The sequence below is a fragment of the Eleutherodactylus coqui genome, chromosome 10, assembly GCF_035609145.1.
Source record: "Eleutherodactylus coqui strain aEleCoq1 chromosome 10, aEleCoq1.hap1, whole genome shotgun sequence".
NCBI classification, from domain to species: domain Eukaryota; kingdom Metazoa; phylum Chordata; class Amphibia; order Anura; family Eleutherodactylidae; genus Eleutherodactylus; species Eleutherodactylus coqui.
In genome coordinates this window covers 106,988,469-107,011,735 of record NC_089846.1, presented here as the reverse complement: position 1 = coordinate 107,011,735, position 23,267 = coordinate 106,988,469, and the positions used below count along the sequence as shown (strand labels likewise).

The 23,267-nt window shown below is 43.8% G+C and overlaps 1 protein-coding gene across 3 annotated transcripts in view; it reads left to right on the top strand.

The window, feature by feature from the left end:
* THOC2 (THO complex subunit 2) overlaps window positions 1–23,267 on the top strand; it is a 142,150-nt gene that overhangs the window by 103,775 nt on the left and 15,108 nt on the right. For 2 of the 3 annotated variants that reach the window (XM_066581689.1, XM_066581688.1), the window contains exons 33-35: window positions 267–302; window positions 20,276–20,413; window positions 22,354–22,420. In XM_066581689.1, the coding sequence (XP_066437786.1) occupies window positions 267–302; window positions 20,276–20,413; window positions 22,354–22,420 (241 nt within the window). Of the gene's footprint in view, window positions 1–266; window positions 303–20,275; window positions 20,414–22,353; window positions 22,421–23,267 lie in introns of those variants that run through there. The other variant, XR_010787019.1, reaches the window with a different exon arrangement.

Below are 23,267 nucleotides of genomic sequence, written 5' to 3'. Positions count from 1 at the left end.
TGCTATTTTCATTTTTAATTTTTTTCTTTTTGTGAAATCGCAACACACTTTCATTTCTATTCATGCTTAGCTAATGAATATCAGTTTAACTTGTGGCAGTTTCCATGTTGATTTTCTTTGTTCAGTGTTAACAGCATCAAAAGATTTATTTCCCCCCCCAACCCTCCTCAAAGGAGTAGCTGTATTTTCTCAAGGTCACAGCCATGGGGTCTCCTCCTTACTGACAAGTATCCAGCTCACGTGTCATCTCCATTCATTTTCTACAGGACAACCTCAATGAATTTAAGGACTCTTCAACAAAGGTTTGAGTTCCTTTCATCATTGTTGTCATTTATCAGACACTTTTCTTTCCTCTTGTACAGTGTAGTAAAATGTATTTTGTGTATACAACTTAACCCCTTAGTGACCAGCCTATCGTGTTTTTACATCCTGCAGATAGATGCAGGACGTGTATGAAAGGAGATTGTGGGGTGACCTCTCTTCATACATCCCATTTGCCAGGTATTTCTTACAGCCGACACCCGGTGGCAACAGCTCCGATGAGCCTTGCAGCTTATCGGAGCTGTTAGCCTTTTAAATGCCGCTGTCAATTCTAATAGCGGCATTTAAATCCCCCAAACAATATTCAAGGGTCCTATACGGCTGCCTGCGAGGAGATCGCCGGGAGCCGTGTGGGTGTCATGGCAGCCAGGAGGCCTTCTGAAAGGCCCCAGGGCTGTCATTGCAGAATGCCTATCAAGCCATCCCCGATTGCAGTATGATGTAATGCTATGGTATTACATCATACTGCAGGTGCGATCAAAGAATCGCAAGTTGTTGTCCCCTGTGGGGACTTTAGAAAAAAGAAAAAAAAAAAGAATAATAAAGTTTTACTAATTTTATTTAAAAAAAACAGTTATAAAAGTAAAAAAAAACACAAAAATCCTTTTGCCATATTTGTAATAAAAGAATCTAAATAATAAAACAAAAATACATATTTGGTATCGCTGCGTCCGTAATCGTGCGATCTGTCAAAGTAACACATTATTTATCCCACACGGTGAACGTCGTCTGAAAAAAATATATAAAGAACACCAGAAATGCGCTTTTTTGGTCAACCTGTCTCCAAGAAAAAATGCAATAAAAAGCAATCAAAAAGCCGTGTGTATTGCTAATTGGTACCAACGTAAACTACAGGATGTACCGCAAGAAATTAGCCCTCGCACAACTATGTTGATAGAAAAATAAAAAAGCTTTTTCGCGCAGAAATTGGTGGCAGAAAGCCATTCTAAAAAATTAAATATCTGAAAAAAAACACAAGAACTACAGCAACAACAAAAAAAAAACTATAAGTTTGGTATCGTAATAATTGTACTGACCCTGAAAATAAAGTTATGTCACTTTGTTGCAGTTTGTGCGCCGTAGAAACAAGACGCACTGAAAGATGGCGGCAGTTAATTTTTTTTTTTTTAAATTTCTCTCCACTTAGTTTTTAAAAAAGTTTTTCAGTACATTATATAGTACATTAAATAATACCGTTAAATACAACTTCTCCTGCAAAAAACAAGCAATCATACAGGGATGTTGATGCATAAATAAAGGTATTACAGTTTTTTAAAACTGGGGGGGGGGGGCGGAAAAAAAAACACTTGGTCACAAAGGGGTTAATTAAGTCATCTGGTTTATGCATTATTGTTAATTATCTGTTATAGACAAATTATAAATACTAGATTGGTGCGAAGTTCGCTACGCAAACATAAAATGGGTTCATTCACATTTGCGATGTTTGCTTGCATGGCACCGCGTTGCGATGCCGCGGCTGCGACAGGGATGCGAGCCTGCTTCCATGTGAAAACGCCTTGCATCCAGGGGTTTCCATATGGACGGCGAGGGCAATATCGGGCCACAGCCCCTATATCACCCTCACCAGTTTAAAGGATCCCTGGCTCTGGCTGAAGCACACCAGCGCCGCTAGACTTAACATATGAAATTTGCCCTGGCCTGACAGCTTACTCAATGTATCAAAGTCAAATTTTTATGATTTTGCGGCGATGGTGAGGATGTCACAAATCTAATGACTCCAAAACCCACCACCAAAGGTCACGCAAAGGGGTCAAAGTGCGGTGCAAGAAAAAGCCAGTAGGCATTTTTATATTGGATTAGGGAATGCTTGACGATTAAGCTTCTGGGAGTTGACGGCATTTGTGGCTTATGCAAAAAATATAATATATAGTTTTGCCATGTAAATCACTGGCACGTTGTCAATGTGCAGAACATTAACTGAAAGCGTAAAAAGAACTTGATGTTATGGGCATAATGTAAAAACACTGGAAGAAAAAACTTTGGCCTGATTAGTGGTTGTCACTCCAGGACAATATGTCTAATTGGGGTATATGGATGCCATAGAATGGGGTGTAACTGCACCAGTGATCAGCTCCTTGCTGTCCAGCTTCAGGTTTAACCCCTTGAGTGGCAGGTTTCCTACCACACTGTCGTGCCCACCAGGGCAGGTTTTTATAAAATGGTCTAATCATTGAATTTCAACTAGTTTTGCAGTTGCGTCTCAAGAGCCATAACTTTTTCATTTTTCCATTGACATGGCCATATGAGGGCTTGTTTTTTTGCGGGGCAAGTTGTGATTTTTTAAACAGGGGGGAGGAAAAAAAGAAATGGGGAAAAAAGAAAAAAGGGGCCATGTCATTAAGGGGTTAAATAATGTATTAACTTCCTTCTCTGGGTCATTACAACGCACATGGATACCACATGTGTGATTGTATTTTTGATTTTTTACAAAGTAAAGGGAGACAAGTTTTTTTTTTTTTTTAAATAATTTTGCAACTTTTTTTTTTTTTAAATTTTTTTAACATTTTTTTTTTTTTTTTGTCCCTTTAGGGGACTTCCACAGGGACCCATCAGGACCCCTGATCACATTCCAGGGGTCCGATGGTGACAGCCCTTTACATGCTGCAGTGACAGCCCTTTACATGCTGCAGTCACATAGACTGCAGCATGTAAAGGGTTAACACAGCAGAGATCGGAGGTTTTCTCTGATCTCTGCTGTAAGAGCAGGTACCTAGCTGTCCTCTGACAGCTAACAACCAGCTCTCCCTGCCACAGAGACCATCGGCTTGCTTCTGACAAGCCGATGGTCTCTATGGCAACCTGTAAACAAAGCAGGACATTGCCGACATGTCGGCAATATCTTCTGCTGGTTTTTCAAAGCCCTTGCACTGCTCTGTGTGGGTCTGTGCAGGCAGAGCACACTGACACAGCTTGTGGCATTGTGCTCTGCAGCTCCCATAGTGATACATAGCCCGGAAATCTTCCGGGCTATGTCACTATGAGCAGTGGAGCTCGTCCCGGAACTTTTCCGGGCGTGCCACTCAAGGGGTTAAAGGGTTGCTCCACATTTGCTGTGGTGATAATTTAATGTTTTGCCTGGATATTTACTTACGATGAGTCTAAAAGGAGACTGTGTGCAAAGGAGTTAATACATTCATCCTATCCTTTCCTTAAGGGGGACTTGTCAGTAGAATTTACTTTTTGTGTAGGCCCTGATAAATGCATACTTAATTAATTGTAGTTTGAAATATTCACCTATGGCATGTAATTGATGCGGAGCCCCAAGTACACCCCTTTCGCCTCCTGTGATGTGGATGACTCCTTAGGCGTCGTCCACGTAGCTCTAGCAAATCTGGCAGGGCGCTGTAAGGTAGTCAACCGGGGAATGCGCAGATGGCCTGTCCCTTTTTGTGGGCAGAATCGTATTGCCCATCTGTGCATGCGCTGGCTGACTAACTCACTGCACACTTGCGAGATTTGCTAGCACTGAGTGGACGATGCCCAATGTGTCCTCCGCCTCACAGGAGATGTTGGTCATACTTTAGGGCCCAACCAGAGCATTTTGCATCATTTACATATGGTGCGGGAATAATTCAAACTGTGGGGAAAAAAGGAAAAGGGAAAATGATTAACTGGTTTTTAAGGCTAAAATTAGTTATGTCACCAAGGGCTTACAAAGGTGACTGAGTTCTGCGCCAAATATATTTACATGAGGCATAAATTCAGAATTTACAATATAAAAGTGATTTTTGGGATTTTTTCTTTGTTCAACTTTAATGTGACTGTTCCAGGGTCATCTACATGCATGTTTTGATGCGGAATTCACCGGGCGTATTGAAAGGGGTGAATTACACACCCCTGTTGTAGTTTTCAGTATTGACTATAAGTGAAAAAGAAAAGAACTGTTGCACTCAGCGTGCCCAAAGTGTCCCACAAATGTCTTTGTCATCTGTTTGCATTTGTATGACAACCAGTACTTCATATATTTATGCCCAATCCTGTATAGTTTTCATTTTGTCGCCCTTATCTTTGTTTCACTTCTAAAGTGTTTTATTCCTTGCTTTACTGCACCTTAGATTTGTGCTTGATTAAGGCGTATACCGGCTCCGAAACGCGTTGCACTCGGGTGTGTAGATGACAAATTATCACTTATACGCAGATGAAGATTCCACCATTTCTTTATAGTCTTGGTTCTTCAACCATCCATAGTAACTTGGTTTACTTCTCATTAAGTCTTGGTACTGTGGTACACTTTGGGCACCCTGGGCACAGCAGTTCTTCACTCCTCCCGGGGACACTTGTATCTCTCGCCAGTTCTCCTTGCTGCGGCTCTCCTTGGACGTCCTTCATCCAGCGCGCTTTCTATACACACATTTGTGGCAGGCATTCCCTATCCAAGGAATTGATTGCAATCAGCCTGGCTCTTACGTCGGGGGCGCTGTCCTAACAAGCTTACATTGGGATCTAGTTTGCAGTCTTGAGAGCTTTACGTACCCAAATAGCGAAGCCAGTCTAGTTTTGTCCAGAAACTATTCTAATAGTATAATAATAAACCGAGGAATTAATTCCTACAAGGACGCTTCTTGATCGGTGCGTTACGTTTTTGTTAGATGTTACAGTGTGACTAACCAGATCTTTACAATCCCACTTACCTTGACTAAAAATACTTGTCAGTCACGAGCGTGTACTTACCTGTCATACAAAGAATAGTGGATTCCTCCACCCCCAACATTCAGAGGCGCCTCCGCACACAATATTCTTCTGCTTAGTATTACTTTTTCCTCCTGGATTTAGTCCCCCGCTCCTCTTTATTTGGTAACCTAGCTGTGTACACGTTGCATGTTGAATACAGCAGTAATACTGGAGATATATATATATATATATATATATATATATATATATGGTCCCTTGTGCCACATCTATTTTTTTTTTTTTTTGTGGGGAGGGGGGGGGGGGGTATGAAAAACTTTACTTGCTCACATCAGGTGTTCAGTGTTGCAAATGCAACATGTAGTTTGATTTAATATTTTTGGCTTTGCAACCATGTTCCAAAAATGAGTACATGCACCAAATTTTACATCTGCGTGACCATTCTGAAAATTTGCGCCACTCAAGTCATCCACAGTCCAGCGACTATCGTGCGCAGGTCCTAATGGGAACTGCGGACGATATCCACTGTGCATAGGGCGTCTGCCTTGGTAATCCTGACTGTCAAGCAAGCAGTTGGATTTCTCCACTTCTCATGCCATGGATGTGCTTGGATAACCCCTTTAAAATGGGTTCTATAGGATTAAAAAAAAACAAGGCAGCTTTCTTCCAAAATCGGTGCCACACCTACCCACAGGTTATGTGCGGTACTGCTGAGCCCCATGGTCAGGTTGTAGTACAGTTTCTTGGAGGAAAGTCTGAGGAGAACTACCTAAGGCAATCAGAATAACACAAGAGACTCAAACGAAGGTTTATGGGAAGGAAAGGCCTTGAAGGTTAGTTACCCTACTGCTCAAAAGTTTAGAATGCCTCAATGTTTTCCAGTTATCTTTGATGTTAACACCGCTGAAGTCCAGCAAATAACGTGAAATGGTTCAAATGTTCAAAAGTAAGAGGATCTAAAAATCGTAGGAAATTTTAACCTGAAGCACAACAATAGTTAGAATTTTTGATTTAAACTAAATGGCTTTCTTCAAGGAACACATCAAGGACAGCTGCAGCACAGAAAGTCAATTATGGATGCAAACTATTCCAAAGGGTGTCTCAACGTTTGTACATTACTTTTCAAACCCTCTGATTCTATACAACCAGTGTTGGAACAGACCGCATTACACCCTCTAGGGCAGGATTTGGACAGTTTTGCTCTTCAGGACGGAGCACATCGCTATCACAATATGAAAAGACAAGGACAATTAACTAAAGAGGACAGGCAGTTATAACTCTTAGGGTGGGTTTACATGGGATGAATGTCGGGTAAGCGATTCCCGACATTCATCCCTGTGTGTCCTCGCTCCCATGCTCCTACAGGGAGCTAGTAGTGCTGGCTCGCTCAGAGTGGTCAACAGGGGGGGGCTGGCCGGCTGCAGGAGATTTCTCTCCTTGTGCTCCCCCGCCCCTCTCCATTGACAGTACTGAACGGCCACTGTTTACACTGAAAGACCAGCTTATCAGCCATCGTTTATACAGCATGGACGATAAGCTGATTGCTCATCCTTCAGTGTAAATAGCGATGCTAGCTCCGTGCAGCAGCACAAGAACAAGTATATGCGGGGGACGAGCGTCAGGCAGCATTTGCCCGACAGGCGTCCCGTCTAAAAGGCCCTTTAGAAGTGTAAGTCTGTCATACCGAGAAATTGCCAGAAAAACCAAGGTGGCAGTCAGTATGGCCTCCTATATCGTCAAAAGGCACTTCGAAACAAGCAAACTCTGACAGGAAGAGGTCTGGCAAAGGCCACTAAAAAATAAGAGGATAAGTTTTTCAGAGACAACAGTTTGCTTAGATGGAAGCGTATATCGGGCTGCCATGAAAACCCTAAGACGCAAGTCCTTTGGGAAGGAAAAATGGATCTCCTAACCATGTTGAACACAAATCCGGGTCTTATGGGGTGCAGAGATTATAGTTTAGTATGAAGGAATACTTTACCATGATGCGAGACAAAATACGAAGTTCTCTAAGTTAGTACAAATTCTTTGAAAACTACTGTGAGCATATAGATACAGGTCCAAACGTAGAAAACTACTACTGCTAGAAGATCGCAAGGTCCGTCCCAAATAATGAACCGGCTTCTACTAGGGGCTTATTCACGCCAACACATTCTACACTGCGTATTATGAATGCAAACTGTGCTTGCACGATACGCAGCGAGTAGAACCCATTGATTCCAGTGGGGTTGGTCACGTGTATTTTTTGTATGTATATTTTGGAGCTGCAATACTTTCTGCTACAGAAATCCATTGTATGGAGAAGCGATGACACGGACTATCTGAACTTCAAAAGTTTGAGTGCCATTGCATTCGAACATGTTACGGCACCGTCACACAGGGGAATTATTGCCCTAATAATCCCTGGAAACCATGAATTTGAATGATAGTTGTACCATGTACAAACTGCCACCAACGGGGAACTGAGCAAGAAATCGCTCACTTGGACTGTAGCTCACCCAAAACCAGGTGACTATCGGCCCATGTAAACTGGCAGTCATCTATGAACAGCTGTCTGTTTACAGTGAATGGAAGCCGATGTCCGAAAGAGATCTCTGCTGCGCTCCGCGTCTATTCACTGAACGACTGTCCCTCTTGTGTGATCGTCAGTAGGACGGCTGGCCGGTGCTTCTGTGCCTGACAGTCGTCCTGTAAAGGGTAAGTTTACATGCAGCGGAAATGCCATGGATTTTCTGCTGAAAAATCTACAGCATTTCCACTGTGTATAAACCTAGTTAGTCCCCGACTTGCGAACAGGTTCCGTTCCAGGACCCTGTTCGCGCAAGTCGATTTGTTCGCAAGTCCGAACAAATGGTAGTATGGAGCGGGATCGCAGGTGGATCCCGCTCCATACAACGTCGGGTGCAGGCTGTTTCTTACAGCGGGCACCCGGCGGCAGCAGTTCCGACGAGCCGCACCGCTCGGCTGAACTGTTAACACTTTAAATACCGCTCTGACAGTGGTATTTAAAGTGTTAACAGTTCTGACGAGCGGCGCGGCTCGTTGGAACTGCTGCCGCCGGGTGCCCGCTGTAAGAAACAGCCTGCACCCGACGTTCAGGGGGCCCGTACAGCGTCCCACGATGAGATCGCGGGACGCTGTGTGGTTGCTAGGCAGCCGGGGACCTCCTGAAAGGCCCCAGGGCTGCCTATGCAGAGTGCCCATCAAGCGCACAGCTTGATAGGCGCGCTGCATAGCCCTAGGGCCTTTCAGAAGGCCCCCGGCTGCCTAGCAGCCGCGATCTGACCGGACAGGCTTCTATCAGGCTTGATAGAAGCCTGCCCGGTCCCTGCACAGTAGGATATAATGCCATAGCATTACATCATACTCTGCAGAACAGATAGTTCGTATCTTGCGTCTTGCGAAGTCCAATGTTCGCAAGTAGGGGACTATCTGTACTCTTTACAGGGCGATGCGGAAGTGACCAGTGGCGCTGTGCTCATTAGAGATCACTGGGTGCCCGAGAGTGCAAAGACTTCGGAGGTGAGGGGGGCTCAGTATCTCATGCACAGCTGATTTTAAGTCAAAATATGAATTGGTATAGATTTTGACTCTGTTTTGGATGTGGAAATGCTGAATGCAGAATTTGCCAATGCGTTTGTTACGTGCCAACATGCGCTTAAGGTACCTTTTTAGTTGGAGCACCAGCGCTGCATTAGCTGTGCACTGCCTGTTGGTCATCCTCCGCTGATCCCTTTTGTCAAGCAGTAGTTTAGGTCCGCAGGATCCCCTTTTGCTAAATGTTTTTCCTCAATCACCTCATTCTAGGAATGTTCTCGACAGCGCTACATGAGAAAACCCCACAGGGTTGGCGGTTTGGGAAAACCTGGCCCCAGCTAGCCCAGCACTAATGGCCAGCCCTCCTTTGAGTTAGATTGCTGGATTTTCCGATCCTAACATGTATTCATACTACAACGGATCCCAAGAAGACGAGCGCACGTGATTCTTGTGCAGCTAATTTAGAAGCTAATTGTGGAAGGGCCGGAGTCTCTAATGAAGTGTATAAGGGTAGCATTACTAATTGCCAAAACTGCAATAAAAAAAAGAATACCCGGACACCTAGTTTGAGTCTAGTGCATCTATCAGAAGAGCGCCCCCTCCCCTTAGGGCGGTGATTGACAGGCTGCTATGTGTGCACATGTATCGGGCAGTCTGTCAGAAATCATCTGGATGGGCGACCGGTGCTTCTGGCAGCCAATAGGCACAGTTTTAGTGCTGTTTTGGCTGGTATTAGTATGGATCTGTAGCTGTACTGTGCTGCCTCTGCGTAGAACAGCATATTAAACAGACGGACCTGCTTAAATATCTGATGTGGTCAGTAAAGTTTTCTTTCAATTTTTTTTTTTTATTGAACTTCAAAACCTTTTCATGTGCCAAAATAATTCTTTGAGGAATGAGAGCCATGAACGTGCCGGGGGAATGTGCGATCACTCATCTTCCACCCACTTCGCTGTCTTCCCGCTGACATCCCTACAGTATAGTGCCAGTGTTACATGGCAGACTTGATGTCACATTCACATCTATCTGTAGGACTGAGCTTGAATGGCCAAGTCATTGTCAGTGGGAAAACAAGAGGCACAACATAGTTGTTTAGCACTACTTTCTAATTTCTTGATTTTCTTAAAAGTAGACTTATTGGGCTTGTTAAATAGTCCTAGAATATCTACCAATTGGCAGCATAAGATGTGCTGATTTGAACTGTCCTTTCTGGAATCAAAATTTCTTTACCTGCAGCAGACTCCTTTTAACGTATTACGCATGCAAAATGTGTGCGCGCAATAAATAGTGAATATAACCCATTGCTTTCAATGGGTTCGGTTACGTGTGTGTTTTTTTTTTTTTGCTTACTTTGGTCGCGAAAAAAACCTTCAGTGTGTCCTATTTCCGTGCATACTGTGCACAAAAGTAGCACATATTAAACTAATTTACCATATATACTCGAGTATAAGCCTAGTTTTTCAGCACATTTTTTTAATGCTGAAAAAGCCCCCCTCGGCTTATACTCTAGTCAGGGAAGGGTTAAAAAAAAATAGAAAAAGAAAATAAATCCTCCAAATCCAGCGTCTGTGTCCCCCGGCAGCGGTGCGGCAAGCTGCTTGAATTCCGGGGTTCCTGGAGGCAATGCGGCAAGCTGCTGGAAATGTCTCCGCTGTCCTCTCTGCTCGGCTCTGTCATCCCCTGCCGTCAACGCTGTGATTGGATCGAGCGCCAGCCAATCACAGCCAGCGCTTGATCATTCACAGCCAATCCCACGCTGCTTTAGAATTTTTCCCGCTGTCATCTCTCTGCTCGGCTTTAAAATCCCCCGCCGTCAACACTATGTAGGTAAGCGCTGTGATTGGATCGAGTGACGGCTGTGATTGGCTGTCGCTCAATCCAGTCACAGCGCTGAGAGAGATGACAGAGCCGAGCAGAGAGGACGGCGGTGATGAAAGCGGAGAGAATTCATGCAGGTTGCCGTACAGACACAGATGCTGGCTGGGAGGTGAGTATGGAGCGTTTTTTTTTTTTAACCCAGTATATACTCGAGTCTAGCTAGGCTTATACTCAAGTTAATAAGTTTTCCCAGTTTTTTTGTGGTAAAACTTATTGATTCGGCTTATACTCGGGTCGGCTAATACTCGAGTATATACGGTAACTAAATTGTTCAATAAAATCAATGAGGGCATGAGTGCATGTTTTTTTTGGAAGTGCGAATAGGCAGGGCATGTGTGTGGAAAAATACACTAATGCAAATGTGCATGTAAACACACTTTTGCCCGTGTGAAGCTGGCCTAATAGTGTGCACACACAAAGTGGATCAGCTGTGGGTTTGCTTCAGATTTCAACCTTAGTGCTCGTTCACACGGTCAGACGTGCTGCAGTACAACTCTGATCTGAGGGGGGCTGCATGGATCAAACAAATGTACAACAATGTACATGGTGGAGTGGAGACAGCCAGAGATTGGGTCATTATGGCTAATATATGAGGTTCCAAGTGGAAGTCGTCCCTCCTCTCCTCCCCTTTCCATGATATACATATGGACAAAGGTGGTTGTAGCTAATCTATCAGCTACCTTTTTAATGTCATAGGGACCTGTCAAAAGTGTTGATCAGTGGGGGTCCTGCTGCTGAGCCCCCTTCTTGCTAGAATGAGGGGTTTACAGCAGAAAAACACGCAAGAAATCCCATCGATTTCTTGGGTAAATACACAGAAAATATATGGGTCTCCTGTGTTTTTACACATGCTTATTGACTTCAATGGGCTTGCGCTGTATGTAATGTGCACCAAAATAGGAAATGCTGTGTGTTATACATATACACCCATTGACGTCAATGATCATGTGTAAATTATGGCTGTGTACATGAGCCTTCACAACAGTGATTCCCATCTATAGTCTTCTAGGTACCCCAACAGGTGGTAATTTCAGGATTTCCTCAGTATTACACAGGTGATGAAATTATTGTCAGCGCTTAAGACCTTGCCACAGGTGTTCCTACTATAAGGATATCCTGAAAACATGGCCTGTTAAGGGCCGTGAGGACTGGAGTTTGGGATTAGAGTGCCAGCACTAAGTTGTTAGTTTATTTATACGTTTCCAGGATCTATAAAATTGGATGCTGAGTTCTAGGAAAAGGCAATCCAGAGTTTGCCTATTGCTGTATCTAGTTCCATACATGTATTTGGATCTGGTGACACAGGGGAATGCATGAGAATCACTTCGGTTCACTGCGTGGGAGATTCTCGGAAACCAAGGAAGCCATTCTCTGTCATTGGTGAGTTGGACACAACTCGTCTTATTCTCTACTCCAAATAGAGCAGAAACAACCGAAACCTTGTCAAACATACCCCAAAGTGGTGGTTGTTTCACTACTGACAATGCATGGCTCATGTCCTTTCCGGTCGGAAAATCTGCCACAACTGTTTTCAGGACTTGTGGTGTGTGACCCCCAGAATCCCACAAGGTAGTGAAGAACACTGTAAGAACGCCCCCATAGCTGGCAACCACTGCTCTGCTTTTGTGAAAGCCGTTTATGTAGTTCTTCCTAACTGGAACCCGATTCATTAATTATCAACACAATCTTCAGAATATATATATGGCTTGGACTGGTGAATTGCAGATTTATTCTAGTATGTCATGCAGTGCAATATATAATATGTACAAAGATATAACTTCAGAAATTGATTTGTAAGAATGTTGCCACCCAATAGGTGGTGCTGCAGAGCTAGTGTTTCCATCTCCTATGTTTGGACTTTAAAGGAGAGATAACAGACATCATAAAACTGTCACATTATTTAGCTCAGTGGACTGATTAAGTATTTATCTCTTTGCTCTTTGTTGTTTAGTGTTATGTTTAGTCTTGAGTGCGAGACAGTCTCAAATTTCTGTGTGTGAACATCTACTTAGATCAAGAGGGGTGTCCTCTCTGCATTTGTGTTATAACTGTGTCCCATCCAAACCAGTTTCATCAGCCTGATGAAGGGTCGATAATAACCACCCGAAAGCTTGCTGTAACATCATGTATTTTTGTTAGCCATTAAAAGGTATCTTATCTACAAGATTACTTGGTTTCTCTTGCTGATAACAATCATACTTTGCTCTACTGATTAACACGGTACCAAACGGTTTTTTTCGATTTACAAAAAAGGTTGTTACACGGGAGAATAAGAAATACAGTATGAATACACACTGAGCAGTATTTAAAAATCAACAGGAACAAAATAACAGAAAGTTACCAGACTTGGATATCGGTCCAACGTTCTAATTGGCAGCGATCCAGAAACAGAGGGACAGCCCATATACCGCAGTATAGCCCCATGAATTGACAATTGGGACCTGTGGGGTCATGCACTATAAAGGGTCCCTCAGTACACATCTTCTCTCCATCCCCCCCCCCCCCCGAGATTCTACAGAGAAGGGTTGGATTTGTAGGAACTCTGAAAAATCATAATTCCCTAGTTTTCAGTCATATCTCCACACAAGGTTATCTGATCAAGAATATGGACCCGGTATATTTTAAGTCATGATTTTACCTATGCATACTCTACATATGGCTGGGTTTAAATCCATATTTTCCCAGATATGCGATTCTAGGTCTTCTGGGCCTCAAACCTCAACACGTGGAGATGTGTTTAGTTCGGCTGGCCAGCCTGATTCTGAAAATATAAACCCCTAAATATCCTTCATATCGGAAGGGAATCTTTTAATAAAGTTGGGCTCCACGATGTCTGCATGAACCATCCGAGGTGTCAGTTCCACAATACAGGAGTCACTTAGCCTCTCCTTGTCATTAGCCAGTTTATGACCAGTGGGACAAAGGATTTCCTGTCCTCTTGTGTATCAAAGGCTTGCCAAATATAAGAGAGGAAGGGGGATTAGAGCATTGTAATTTTATCCTGCTTTTCCAGGGCCTGACAAATGCTAGCTACTACATACCGTGGAAGCTGACATAGGCCCAAGGCTGACCCAAAATGTCTGACAGCCTAGAGTTCTGACCTTACAATATTCTATCTATCTATATCTCTCTATCTATATCTCTCTATCTATATCTCTCTATCTATATCTCTCTATCTATATCTCTCTATCTATATCTCTCTATCTATATCTCTCTATCTATATCTCTCTATCTATATCTCTCTATCTATATCTCTCTATCTATATCTCTCTATCTATATCTCTCTATCTATATCTCTCTATCTATATCTCTCTATCTATATCTCTCTATCTATATCTCTCTATCTATATCTCTCTATCTATATCTCTCTATCTATATCTCTCTATCTATATCTCTCTATCTATATCTCTCTATCTATATCTCTCTATTTATATCTCTCTATCTATATCTCTCTATCTATATCTCTCTCAGTAGATTCAAAGAGGAGGGGGAGGGATGTCAGCTCAACTTTTCTAGTGTCCTAAATGGCAGCTGATTGATACTGGACAGCTGAGACGACACTTTCTCAATCTCTTTATATGACCGCTTTGATAGAAGGGTTGTCCAAGACTGTTCTTTTGTCAGAATGGGTTCACCATACATGAACTTGTTTTTGCAGTAGCGCCTCCAGCTGCGCGCTGAGAACCGTGCACAGATTTACTGCAGATTGCCGTGGTGTCATAAAATGCAGTGCACAACCGCCTCGTGCAGGGGTACCCAAACAGGGTCCCTGTTCTCTACGGGCCGTGTCTGGTGTTTGATTCTTTTATTTTATTTTTATTGTGATTAATAACTAATAAACCGTAATTTTATCACACATCCACAATGGTGGACTGAGCCGTAACAATAGAGCCTACAAGTTCCTTAGTACAATTCCAGAAGCCTGAAGTTCCTGTAGGCAACGTTCACGCGTAGCAGATTTTGCTGTGCATACGCACCAAATCTGTGTCCTATTCCACATGCTACATGCGGATTTGGTGTGGATGTCAAACAGTCATTTTAAGGGATGAAATCCCCACCGGTTGCCGCTGTGGAAAATCTGCATCAACTGCGCCACATGTGAACTCTTAAAGAGTTTTCTGGGTAAGTACTATTGTTGTTCAGAATACATCATGAATAGTTGATCAGGTGAGGCCCACCGGGCGGTACCCTGGCCGGTCAGCTGATGGGGCACCCACTGTCAGAAACCCAACACACAGGGGTACTAAGCGGAAGCACTGACCCCAGAGTAGTAGACGGAGCTCGTAATTGTAGGCGCAACTCGTTAAAATCAATGAGGGCCGCGCCTACAATTACGAGCACCCGCGACTACACCGGGTTGGAGCTAAATAACTAGTTTTACACTTTATCCTTATGTGTAAAGCCCCCTGCACACGGGCGGAAATTCCTGCGAGAATTCTTGCAGCGGGATCCGACCCAGCTGTCTGCAGGCGGCCTTATGGTGCCGATGGTGGGCACACTTTTGAAACACATATGAAGTTTTCCTCATTTGACGTGATGAAATCTGTGGTAGATCCCTCCACACCGCCCGTACTGTAAAATGCTGCAGATTTTGCACAGCCAATTCCGCTGCCGAAGATCTGCAGCATTTCCACCATGTGTGAAAATGAACTAATAATTTGGTTTAAGTATTTTTTTTTTTTCTCAAATAATTTTTATTGGGGTTTAAGTATTTTCACCTTTATCTTTTCGTCTTCTTTGATACTATTTTGGCTTCTTTTTGCACCCCTCTCTCTGAGGGCAGCATAGCAGAGGGACGGTCACACTGATTACAGTAAAGTGTGATTGTTCTCAGTAAGAGAAACCAAGTAATCTTGTAGATATGATATCTTTTAATGGCTAACAAAAAGACATGATGTTACAGCAAGCTTCCGAACCAACAGAGGGTTCTTCCTCAGGCATTGATTACTGATTACAGTAATATGCCTGCTGTGTGGATCTGTGCAGTAGTTTGGGAGAAACTTGCCTTTTATCAGTAGCAGCATATCCTTAGAGGACTACTTAAAGTAGTCTTGGATATCCATGAGCTGCAAGCTAGTTACACCCACCCTGCCCTCCACCCACTAATTGATAGTGGTCTTCTCATTACTCTGCATAGTGAGAGAGCTGCCAATCATTGGCTAGAGAGTGGGGTGGGTGTGGCTAGCCTGCAGCTCATGAATGTTCAGGACTACTTCTGTGTCTGACATCTGCTAATTAATTGGAAATTTCTCCAGAACTCCTGCACAGGTCTACACAGCAGACATATCACTGCAATCAGGGTGGCAGGCATTACCTTATGGTACTCTCAGTGAAGGCTGAAAAAACATGGTCACAGATTCTCTTTTTAAGGTCTGTTCTCTGCGTGTTACTGTAAGGGCTCATTCACACGGCTGCAAGCGCATTTCGGTTGCATATTTCACTTCTGCGGGTTTCTGTGTGCGCAGATATGCCGATTCCTGCGTATTTGTGCCTGCCCATTTGCTCCAATGGCCTATTGGGGTGCGTAATACTAAAATAGGACATGCCACGTATTTGTTCATGCAATCGAACATCACATGAAAATATCTACTCATGTGAACTAACCCACTGAAAGCAATCGGTTCTATTCACTGCATATTATGTGCGGAAATTACGCATCTAATATAAGGGCTCCTGCCCACAGACGGATATTTGCTGCAGAATCTGCGTCGGGCATCCACACCACGGATCCTCAGGAAATAGCGCCCATAGCATGCTTGTTTTTCTGCACACTTGTGGAAACCAATTGTGATTTCCGCAAGTGAAGGAAAAATTGCAGCATGCGCCATTAAAAAAAAACCCCCAAAAAACCCCACGTTGACGGCATCCATTAAAGTCAATGGAAGCCGAATGTTCCGCAGCCCTTCTGCACTCGCATTGCAGAAAAGGCACAGATTCCGTGTTATCGCCAGGCAATGATGCGGGGAAAAGCCGTAGTTAAAGAAAAAATCTGTACTTCGCATGTCTGACGGCTCGCAGTGCGGAATATCCGCAGTACAGAAGAAAGAGAAAAGTGACACGTATTTGCGGACGCTGTGGGAATCCGCCTCTGCCCTGTGCAGGGGGCCTTAAGTGCAAATACGCCCATATGAACGAGCCCTAAGGGTGCTTTTACACAGCAAGATACTAACCAGCAGTTAAATAGCATTTGTATGTCGTCTGCCTGACCTGCATATACAGTAAACAATAGTTGGATAGCTTTGGTTGTTCAATGGAACATAACGGCGCCTCTAGCCAAAACTTCTGCCACCTCCTTCTAGTCAGAAAATTGTCATCATGCCAGTCAGCGATCATCTAACGATTTATCACTGATTGTTCGCTTCCTACCTAACAATTGCCATGAAAATCACACGATCTAATGATTATTCACATGATTATTGTGCCTAACGGTGCGTTCACACCTGTTGTTTTTGTGTGTGTTTTTTTGTTTTTTTAATGCACTTTTTGAAAGCTCTACTTTCATGATCCACATCTGGTTTTGGCTTAAAAAACTACGGGAAAAAACCTCACTGTCTGAACTCACCGTTATGTCTCATTCACATGGGCGTTTGTAAAAAAAAAATGCATACAGCATAGAACACTATAGGTTTATTCACGTGCATTAAAAAAAATTGCAGCATGTACTATCATGGTCCGTATTGTGGGCTAAAATCGACCATTTCAGTCTATGAAAACATTAAAAAAAAAAGGCTACATGCACACGTTACATTGTGTATTCACTGCGTTTTACACATGAAGCCCAGAGACAGTGTAAAAGCAAGAAACGCAATTGAAAGTCTTTTTTTTAATTTTTTTTTTTTTTACATGTGAAAAACGCCGTGAATATGTGTGCTAAAAGATAATTTGTTTGCTTATCGTTCATTTCATGCGAGCGTGAACATCAATGCTGGCTCATTCACTAATGGTTTGGTTTAAATCCTGATCATTCATTCATTATTCACTTGTACAGTGAAGATGAACGACTGGAGGATTCAGTGAGCGAATGATGTATCTGCCTGTATAAACCGTCTGTGCGAGTGAACTCTGACGATCGCAGAATCGTTCCATCTAGAAGCGTCCTTATGCATGAAGCGTGTTTTGAGGATTTTCCATATGATCCGGAGTCCGACAGTCGGTGAGGGCGACTGTTTCTTGTTTACTTTTTTCATTACTTCCTTCATTACTTCCTAAGTGTAGTGTTCCCTAACCTGACATCCGGCCAGGAGGAGGTTCGCGGGTTTTCATGAACACAATAATTTTCATGTGATAGAAATACAGTCCTCCTCTAACCCCTTTAGTGGCACGCCCAGAAAATCTCCGGGGCTTGCTGCACTGACCATGCAGTTAAACTCCGGAAGATTTCCATGGACAGCTCTAGTGCTGAAATGTGCAGAGCACTAACCTGTCATCTAAAATCTTCCGGGGTTTTTACTGCATACTCAGCGCAGGAAGCCCCTGAGATTTCCCTGCCATAATATGGTGGTAATAAACCTATCACTGAAGGGGTTAATGGGTTGTCGTTTATAGATGGTGATTTGTAATCGCATGAAGAATTAATGCGAGCGAAGTCATGAATTTCTATTATGTCTGTTGCTTGGAATATTGTAAACCTGCTCATAAGAGCAGGGACATGGCCAAGATCTTATCTGATATAAAACAGTCTTTTAGAGAGGTTGTTCTATGATTCCACAGGATAGAAGCGCAGATCCATTCATTTTGAACCCTTTCCAATCCACTGTCTGACCTCTGAAGACATTATGATTTAAGGCTGTACAGCTCCGATGTTGGAAGACGTCCGTCGGGGTTCTCTTACTGTATATTGCCAGCCTCTCTGCTGTCGGAGCCTATCCAACGTGTCACCTCATGCAGTACTGGCTTCAGCCAGCATATAGCGCCGTTGTATAATAGCAGAAAAAGAGTAGGCCCCCTAGGAAAACCAGGATACAAATTGGATTGGAAAGGGTTAATAGGACTACCTTAGATGGCTGAGCACTCGCTCTTGGCTCCACTGGCGTGAATGTAAGGGCATGCGCGACCGCCGCCCTGTTCAATCTGACATCAATGTGGGTGGGTGCTGTGAGCCTGCAGTAATGGAGGAGAACACGAGACCCCTGTTCTTGAGATCAGTGGTAAGACTTTATATGGGGTGATAAAAGTGAATCTTGGAAACAACCCCTTTAAAGTCACAAACAATATAGTTTTAACCTCCTGGTGTGTTCACCGTATAAGATCAAACCACATATGGTCTAACCAGCTACGTAATTCGTCTCTCTGGCATTCGCATACTTGCAAGCCCTTGCAGTATGCATGCCAGCTGGGTAGAGGTTAGTTCACGTCTTGTTTTTCGGTACTCTTGGGTTATACGTGGGCAGTTTCCCTGATGGTCAGCTGTAAGTGTCCATAGGCTGGATCCACACAGAGCTGATATCCAGCGTAGTGTCTGGCGGGCATTCTGTAGATCCGCCGTGGAAAGCCTTCCTCCAAGCTCGCACCATATGGTGCCGGTTTTATTGCGTATTTCTGTGCAGAATTCACTCCTTTTATTGAGAGGAGGTGAATTTCGCAGTGGAGACGGTGATAAAATTGACACACTACAGAATTGAATTCCGCGCCGCAAGTGAATTTCCACATGGGGTTTTTGCAGGTTATTTCTGCAGTTTGTGGATGAGATTTACAAAACCTCGCCCACACTGCTGCTACTGTAAATACAGCGGAATTTTGTCACTTTGGCATAGTTTTCGTATACTTTGGTCCGGGTACATCTCCACACCTTTTTTTTTTTCACTTTATTGAAATATATACAGATAGTCCCCGACTTGCGAACAGGTTCCATTCCAGGAACTTGTTCGCAAGTCGATTTTGTTCGCAAGTTGAACCAATGCTTGTATAGAGCGGGATTGCGGGTGGCTCCCGCTCCATACAATGTCGGGTGCCGGCTGTTCTTACAGCGGGCACCCGGCGGCAGCAGTTCCGACGAGCCGCGCCGCTCGTCTGAACTGTTAACACTTTAAATACTGCTCTGACAGCGGTATTTAAAGTGTTAACAGTTCTGACGAGCGGCGCGGCTCGTCGGAACTGCTGCCGCCGGGTGCCCGCTATAAGAAACAGCCTGCACCCGACGTTCAGGGGGCCCGTACAGCGTCCCACGATGAGATCGCGGGACGCTGTGTGGTTGCTAGGCAGCCGGGGACCTCCTGAAAGGCCCCAGGGCTGCCTATGCAGAGTGCCCATCAAGTGCACGGCTTGATAGGCGCTCTGCATAGACAGACTTGGGCCTTTCAGGAGGTCCCCGACTGCCCAGCAACCACGATCTGACCGGACAGGCTTCTATCAGGCTTGATAGAAGCCTGCCCGGTCCCTGCACAGTATGATGTAATGCCATAGCATTACATCATACTGTGCAGGACAGATAGTTCGTATCTAGCGAAATTCGTAATTCGAATGTTCGCAAGTCGGGGTCTATCTGTAGTCAAGTATACATTTATGAATACATTGTGTTCTCCATTTACGTCACGGCTGTAAGCTTGGCCTATACACCAAACATAGAAATGAAACCAGGTGTGAGCAGTGTATAAGCCACCTTTATGACTTGTCTCATGCTGATATAGCCGTGTACTCTGTGTGTGATGGTGAAAGTAAATGTAGGGATCCTCTACGGAGTACATTACATGGAAGGTATCTAAAAGTGAAGTCTGTTTTTTTTGCTAACTTTTCCGCTGAAGCTCTGATTGTAATAGTCTATAAGGGTCATCTGTCCTGGCACATATGAACTGTCCTAGTCATCAGAGAGTCTAGTGCTTGCAGATTGATGTTTACCTATTGAAAGGTTTCTTAGAAGCTGTAATTTTGCAACATCTTGTTCATTCAACAGCACTACACAAACCACACTACCCCACCAACATCCAAGAGCAAAGAGAGAGAGGTAGAGAAGAAAGAGGTCGATAAATCAAGGGAACGCTCACGCGAAAGAGAGAAAAAGGAGGAAAAAGAAAGAAAAGAGAGAAAAAGGGTTTGTGTTCTATTCTGATTTCTCAGTATTGCATGGCCAGGGAAATAAATTCCCAGGAGTGACTGGGACAGTCGGTGGGGTGGGGGTGGGGTGTGGTGGTCTATGGGCATTACACTATGCTTTAGTAGGTGGATTTGTACATAATCTATTTAATTATTCTTTATTCAGTTGGAACGGTAAGGAGAGTTTAATCACCGCATGGCAGACTGGTGGCCACAAAGAAAGTAAAAGCGTGGAAACTACTCTTTACATTTCTGAAGGTTACAATACAGTATCTTGGGAGTTGGGGAGTATGGATGATGATTTTCCATTATATGCTGAGATAGCTTTCAACAAACTTGTTCCCCTTGACTAGATTATGCCTTCCCATCTGATACTCCCAACAGACTACTCTTGCTTTAGTCTGTTTTGTCTACTTTTTGTCCCCGCTCTTCTTCCTTCACTTCTCCCTCCTCCCTTTTTATTCTTCCTTTCATTTCTTGTCATCTTTCTTTTCTTCCTTACGTTTTTGGATATTTAAGCACAGAGACGGCCTCTGCCCACTCTTCAGCCATGTTAAACAAAAAGAGAACCTTACAAATGATTGTTGACCACTGTTTTGCTCAATCCAATTTATAGGTCATACTATTTAACCCTTTCCAATCCACTGTCTGACGTCTAAAGACGTTATGATTTAAGGCTGTACAGCTCCGATGTTGGAAGACGTCCGTCGGGGTTCTCTTACTGTATATTGCCAGCCTCTCTGCTGTCGGAGCCTATCCAATGTGTCACTTCATGCAGTACTGGCTTTAGCCAGCATATAGAGCCGCTGTTTAACGACAGAAAAAGAGTAAGCCCCCTAGGAAAACCAGGATACAAATTGGATTGGAAAGGGTTAAACTCCAGTTCCCTCCCCCCTGTCTAATGGATCTCTCATTCTTCCTTCCGCACCACTCCGCTCCCCCCCTCGCAGCCCACCCGAGCCTGCTCGGATCACTAAGCAGTTACTCGAGAAGAGTGATGCTCGCTCGAGTTACTGTCTTACCGAGTAGGCTCGCTCATCTCTAGTTTTTACCAGTTTATGACATATGGCTAATCTCAGAGGAGATTGGTAAAATAGATCCAGTGAGACGGGTTCATAATACTCCCTATGACGACCTGTTATGTATCTGTACAACCCTAGGCCTACAACCCAAAAACTGATTGGAGAGCAAGAAATAGTCCGCACAGGACCCGTGGGATTTGAAATAGTTTTGTTTTCTGTTTTTTGTTATTTCAACCCATAGACAGTTTATGTATGTAAAACCTCTTGAAATCCTCCAGCTTGTGATCTACTTGTCAGGCGGCTTCCGGCGCTGAATAAAACTGCGGAAGGAACAGCGGTAGAATGTTACTTGTTCATGTCACCGACGGAGTAGACTGAAGTGTTCTTTACACCGCTTGCTTTGTCTGCCTTAGTATGTCTCCATTTCTTATGTGAAGATGAATGTTCTTTCTAGAAAGTCTCATTGAATCCACAACGTATCCCAAACAATTGAATCTTCTTTTGCAGCTTTGTTTCTACCATTTCTGATCGTTTCTTGTAAAGCATGCTAGAATATTGAGACAGGCCATGTTTCCACGCTCAGGGTTTGCCTAAGGCAAATGCTACATGCAGACTCCTCCGTAGAAATCCGAAGCTGAAATGCTGATTTCTGCTGCCGATGTGCCAGGGGGTCTACACATGGATTAGCCCATTTTGTAATTCAGTGAGGCTAATCTGTAGCTCTTCTGTGTGGAGTTTGTACATGCCGGGATTTAACAATCTGCAGCGCGGTCGTTATGCCACACAGAGTTTTTTTCTCCTTAGTGCAATGCGACTAAGATGTTTCTGTAGACTATATAACTTGGCTACGTAAAAAATGACGCTTTTGGAAATCTGCTTTTTACTAATATTTGCATCCTTACTTATTACACGGCAGGATCATTCGAACAGCGACCGTGAAGTGAACCTGGAGTCAAAACGGCGCAAAGAAGAAAATGGAACTAGTGAGTATCAGATTGTATAATCGTCTTTTAGAACCGGCATTATTATAATCTCTCTTTTTTTTTTTTATAATTTAAGAATATTCTTGTGCCAGCACTTTTTCCCTGGTTCTGTTAGTTTTGCAGTTTTAGGCCTCTTTCACACGAGCAATGCGGTTTCACGCAGGTCGCATCGCTTTGCATTGCCAAGATATAATTCCGAAAGGAATTAGCGTTTTCTTGTTCGTACACACAGCCGCATCGTGTGAAAAGGACGCTGCGGCAGCTGTTAGCAGAATGGCTCTATTTAGCTTAAATGGCTAAATGCAGCCAGCTGTCTTCAACGAGCGCCAAAGCGGGTAAATGCTTTGCATGGTCGTGATTTTCCGACGACATTTTTTGCGGCTAGTAGCTGCGAGAAAACGCTCGTCTGAATTAGGACTTGAACATATTGATAGTATGGATGCATGTGGAAAGACGGCTATGTTTTACCGTAAGGGTATGTTCACACAGAGTGGAAATACTGCAGAATGCCCGCTCTAGGGAGCGCCGAGGCGCTGGTCTAGGGATGCAGAAGTGGTATTGCCTGACTAAGCGGTTCGGTGTGCGCTCATGGCTGCCGGGGCGCACTGACTGCGCATACATTGCTTAGTGAGCGGAGCGCTGTGTCTGCTGAAATCGGCTGTGGATATGCAGCTGGTTTCAAGTCAAAACCCACACCACTGGCGCAGGTTTTGCCTCTGTTTTGGATGTGGGAATTTTCCATCCTGTGTAAGTGTTACCCTTAAGGGGTTTTCTGGGGCTTAAATTAGACTTGTCAGGGGCAGATAAAATAGCGGAATAAAGAATTAGTACTCGCCGTTCCATCTGT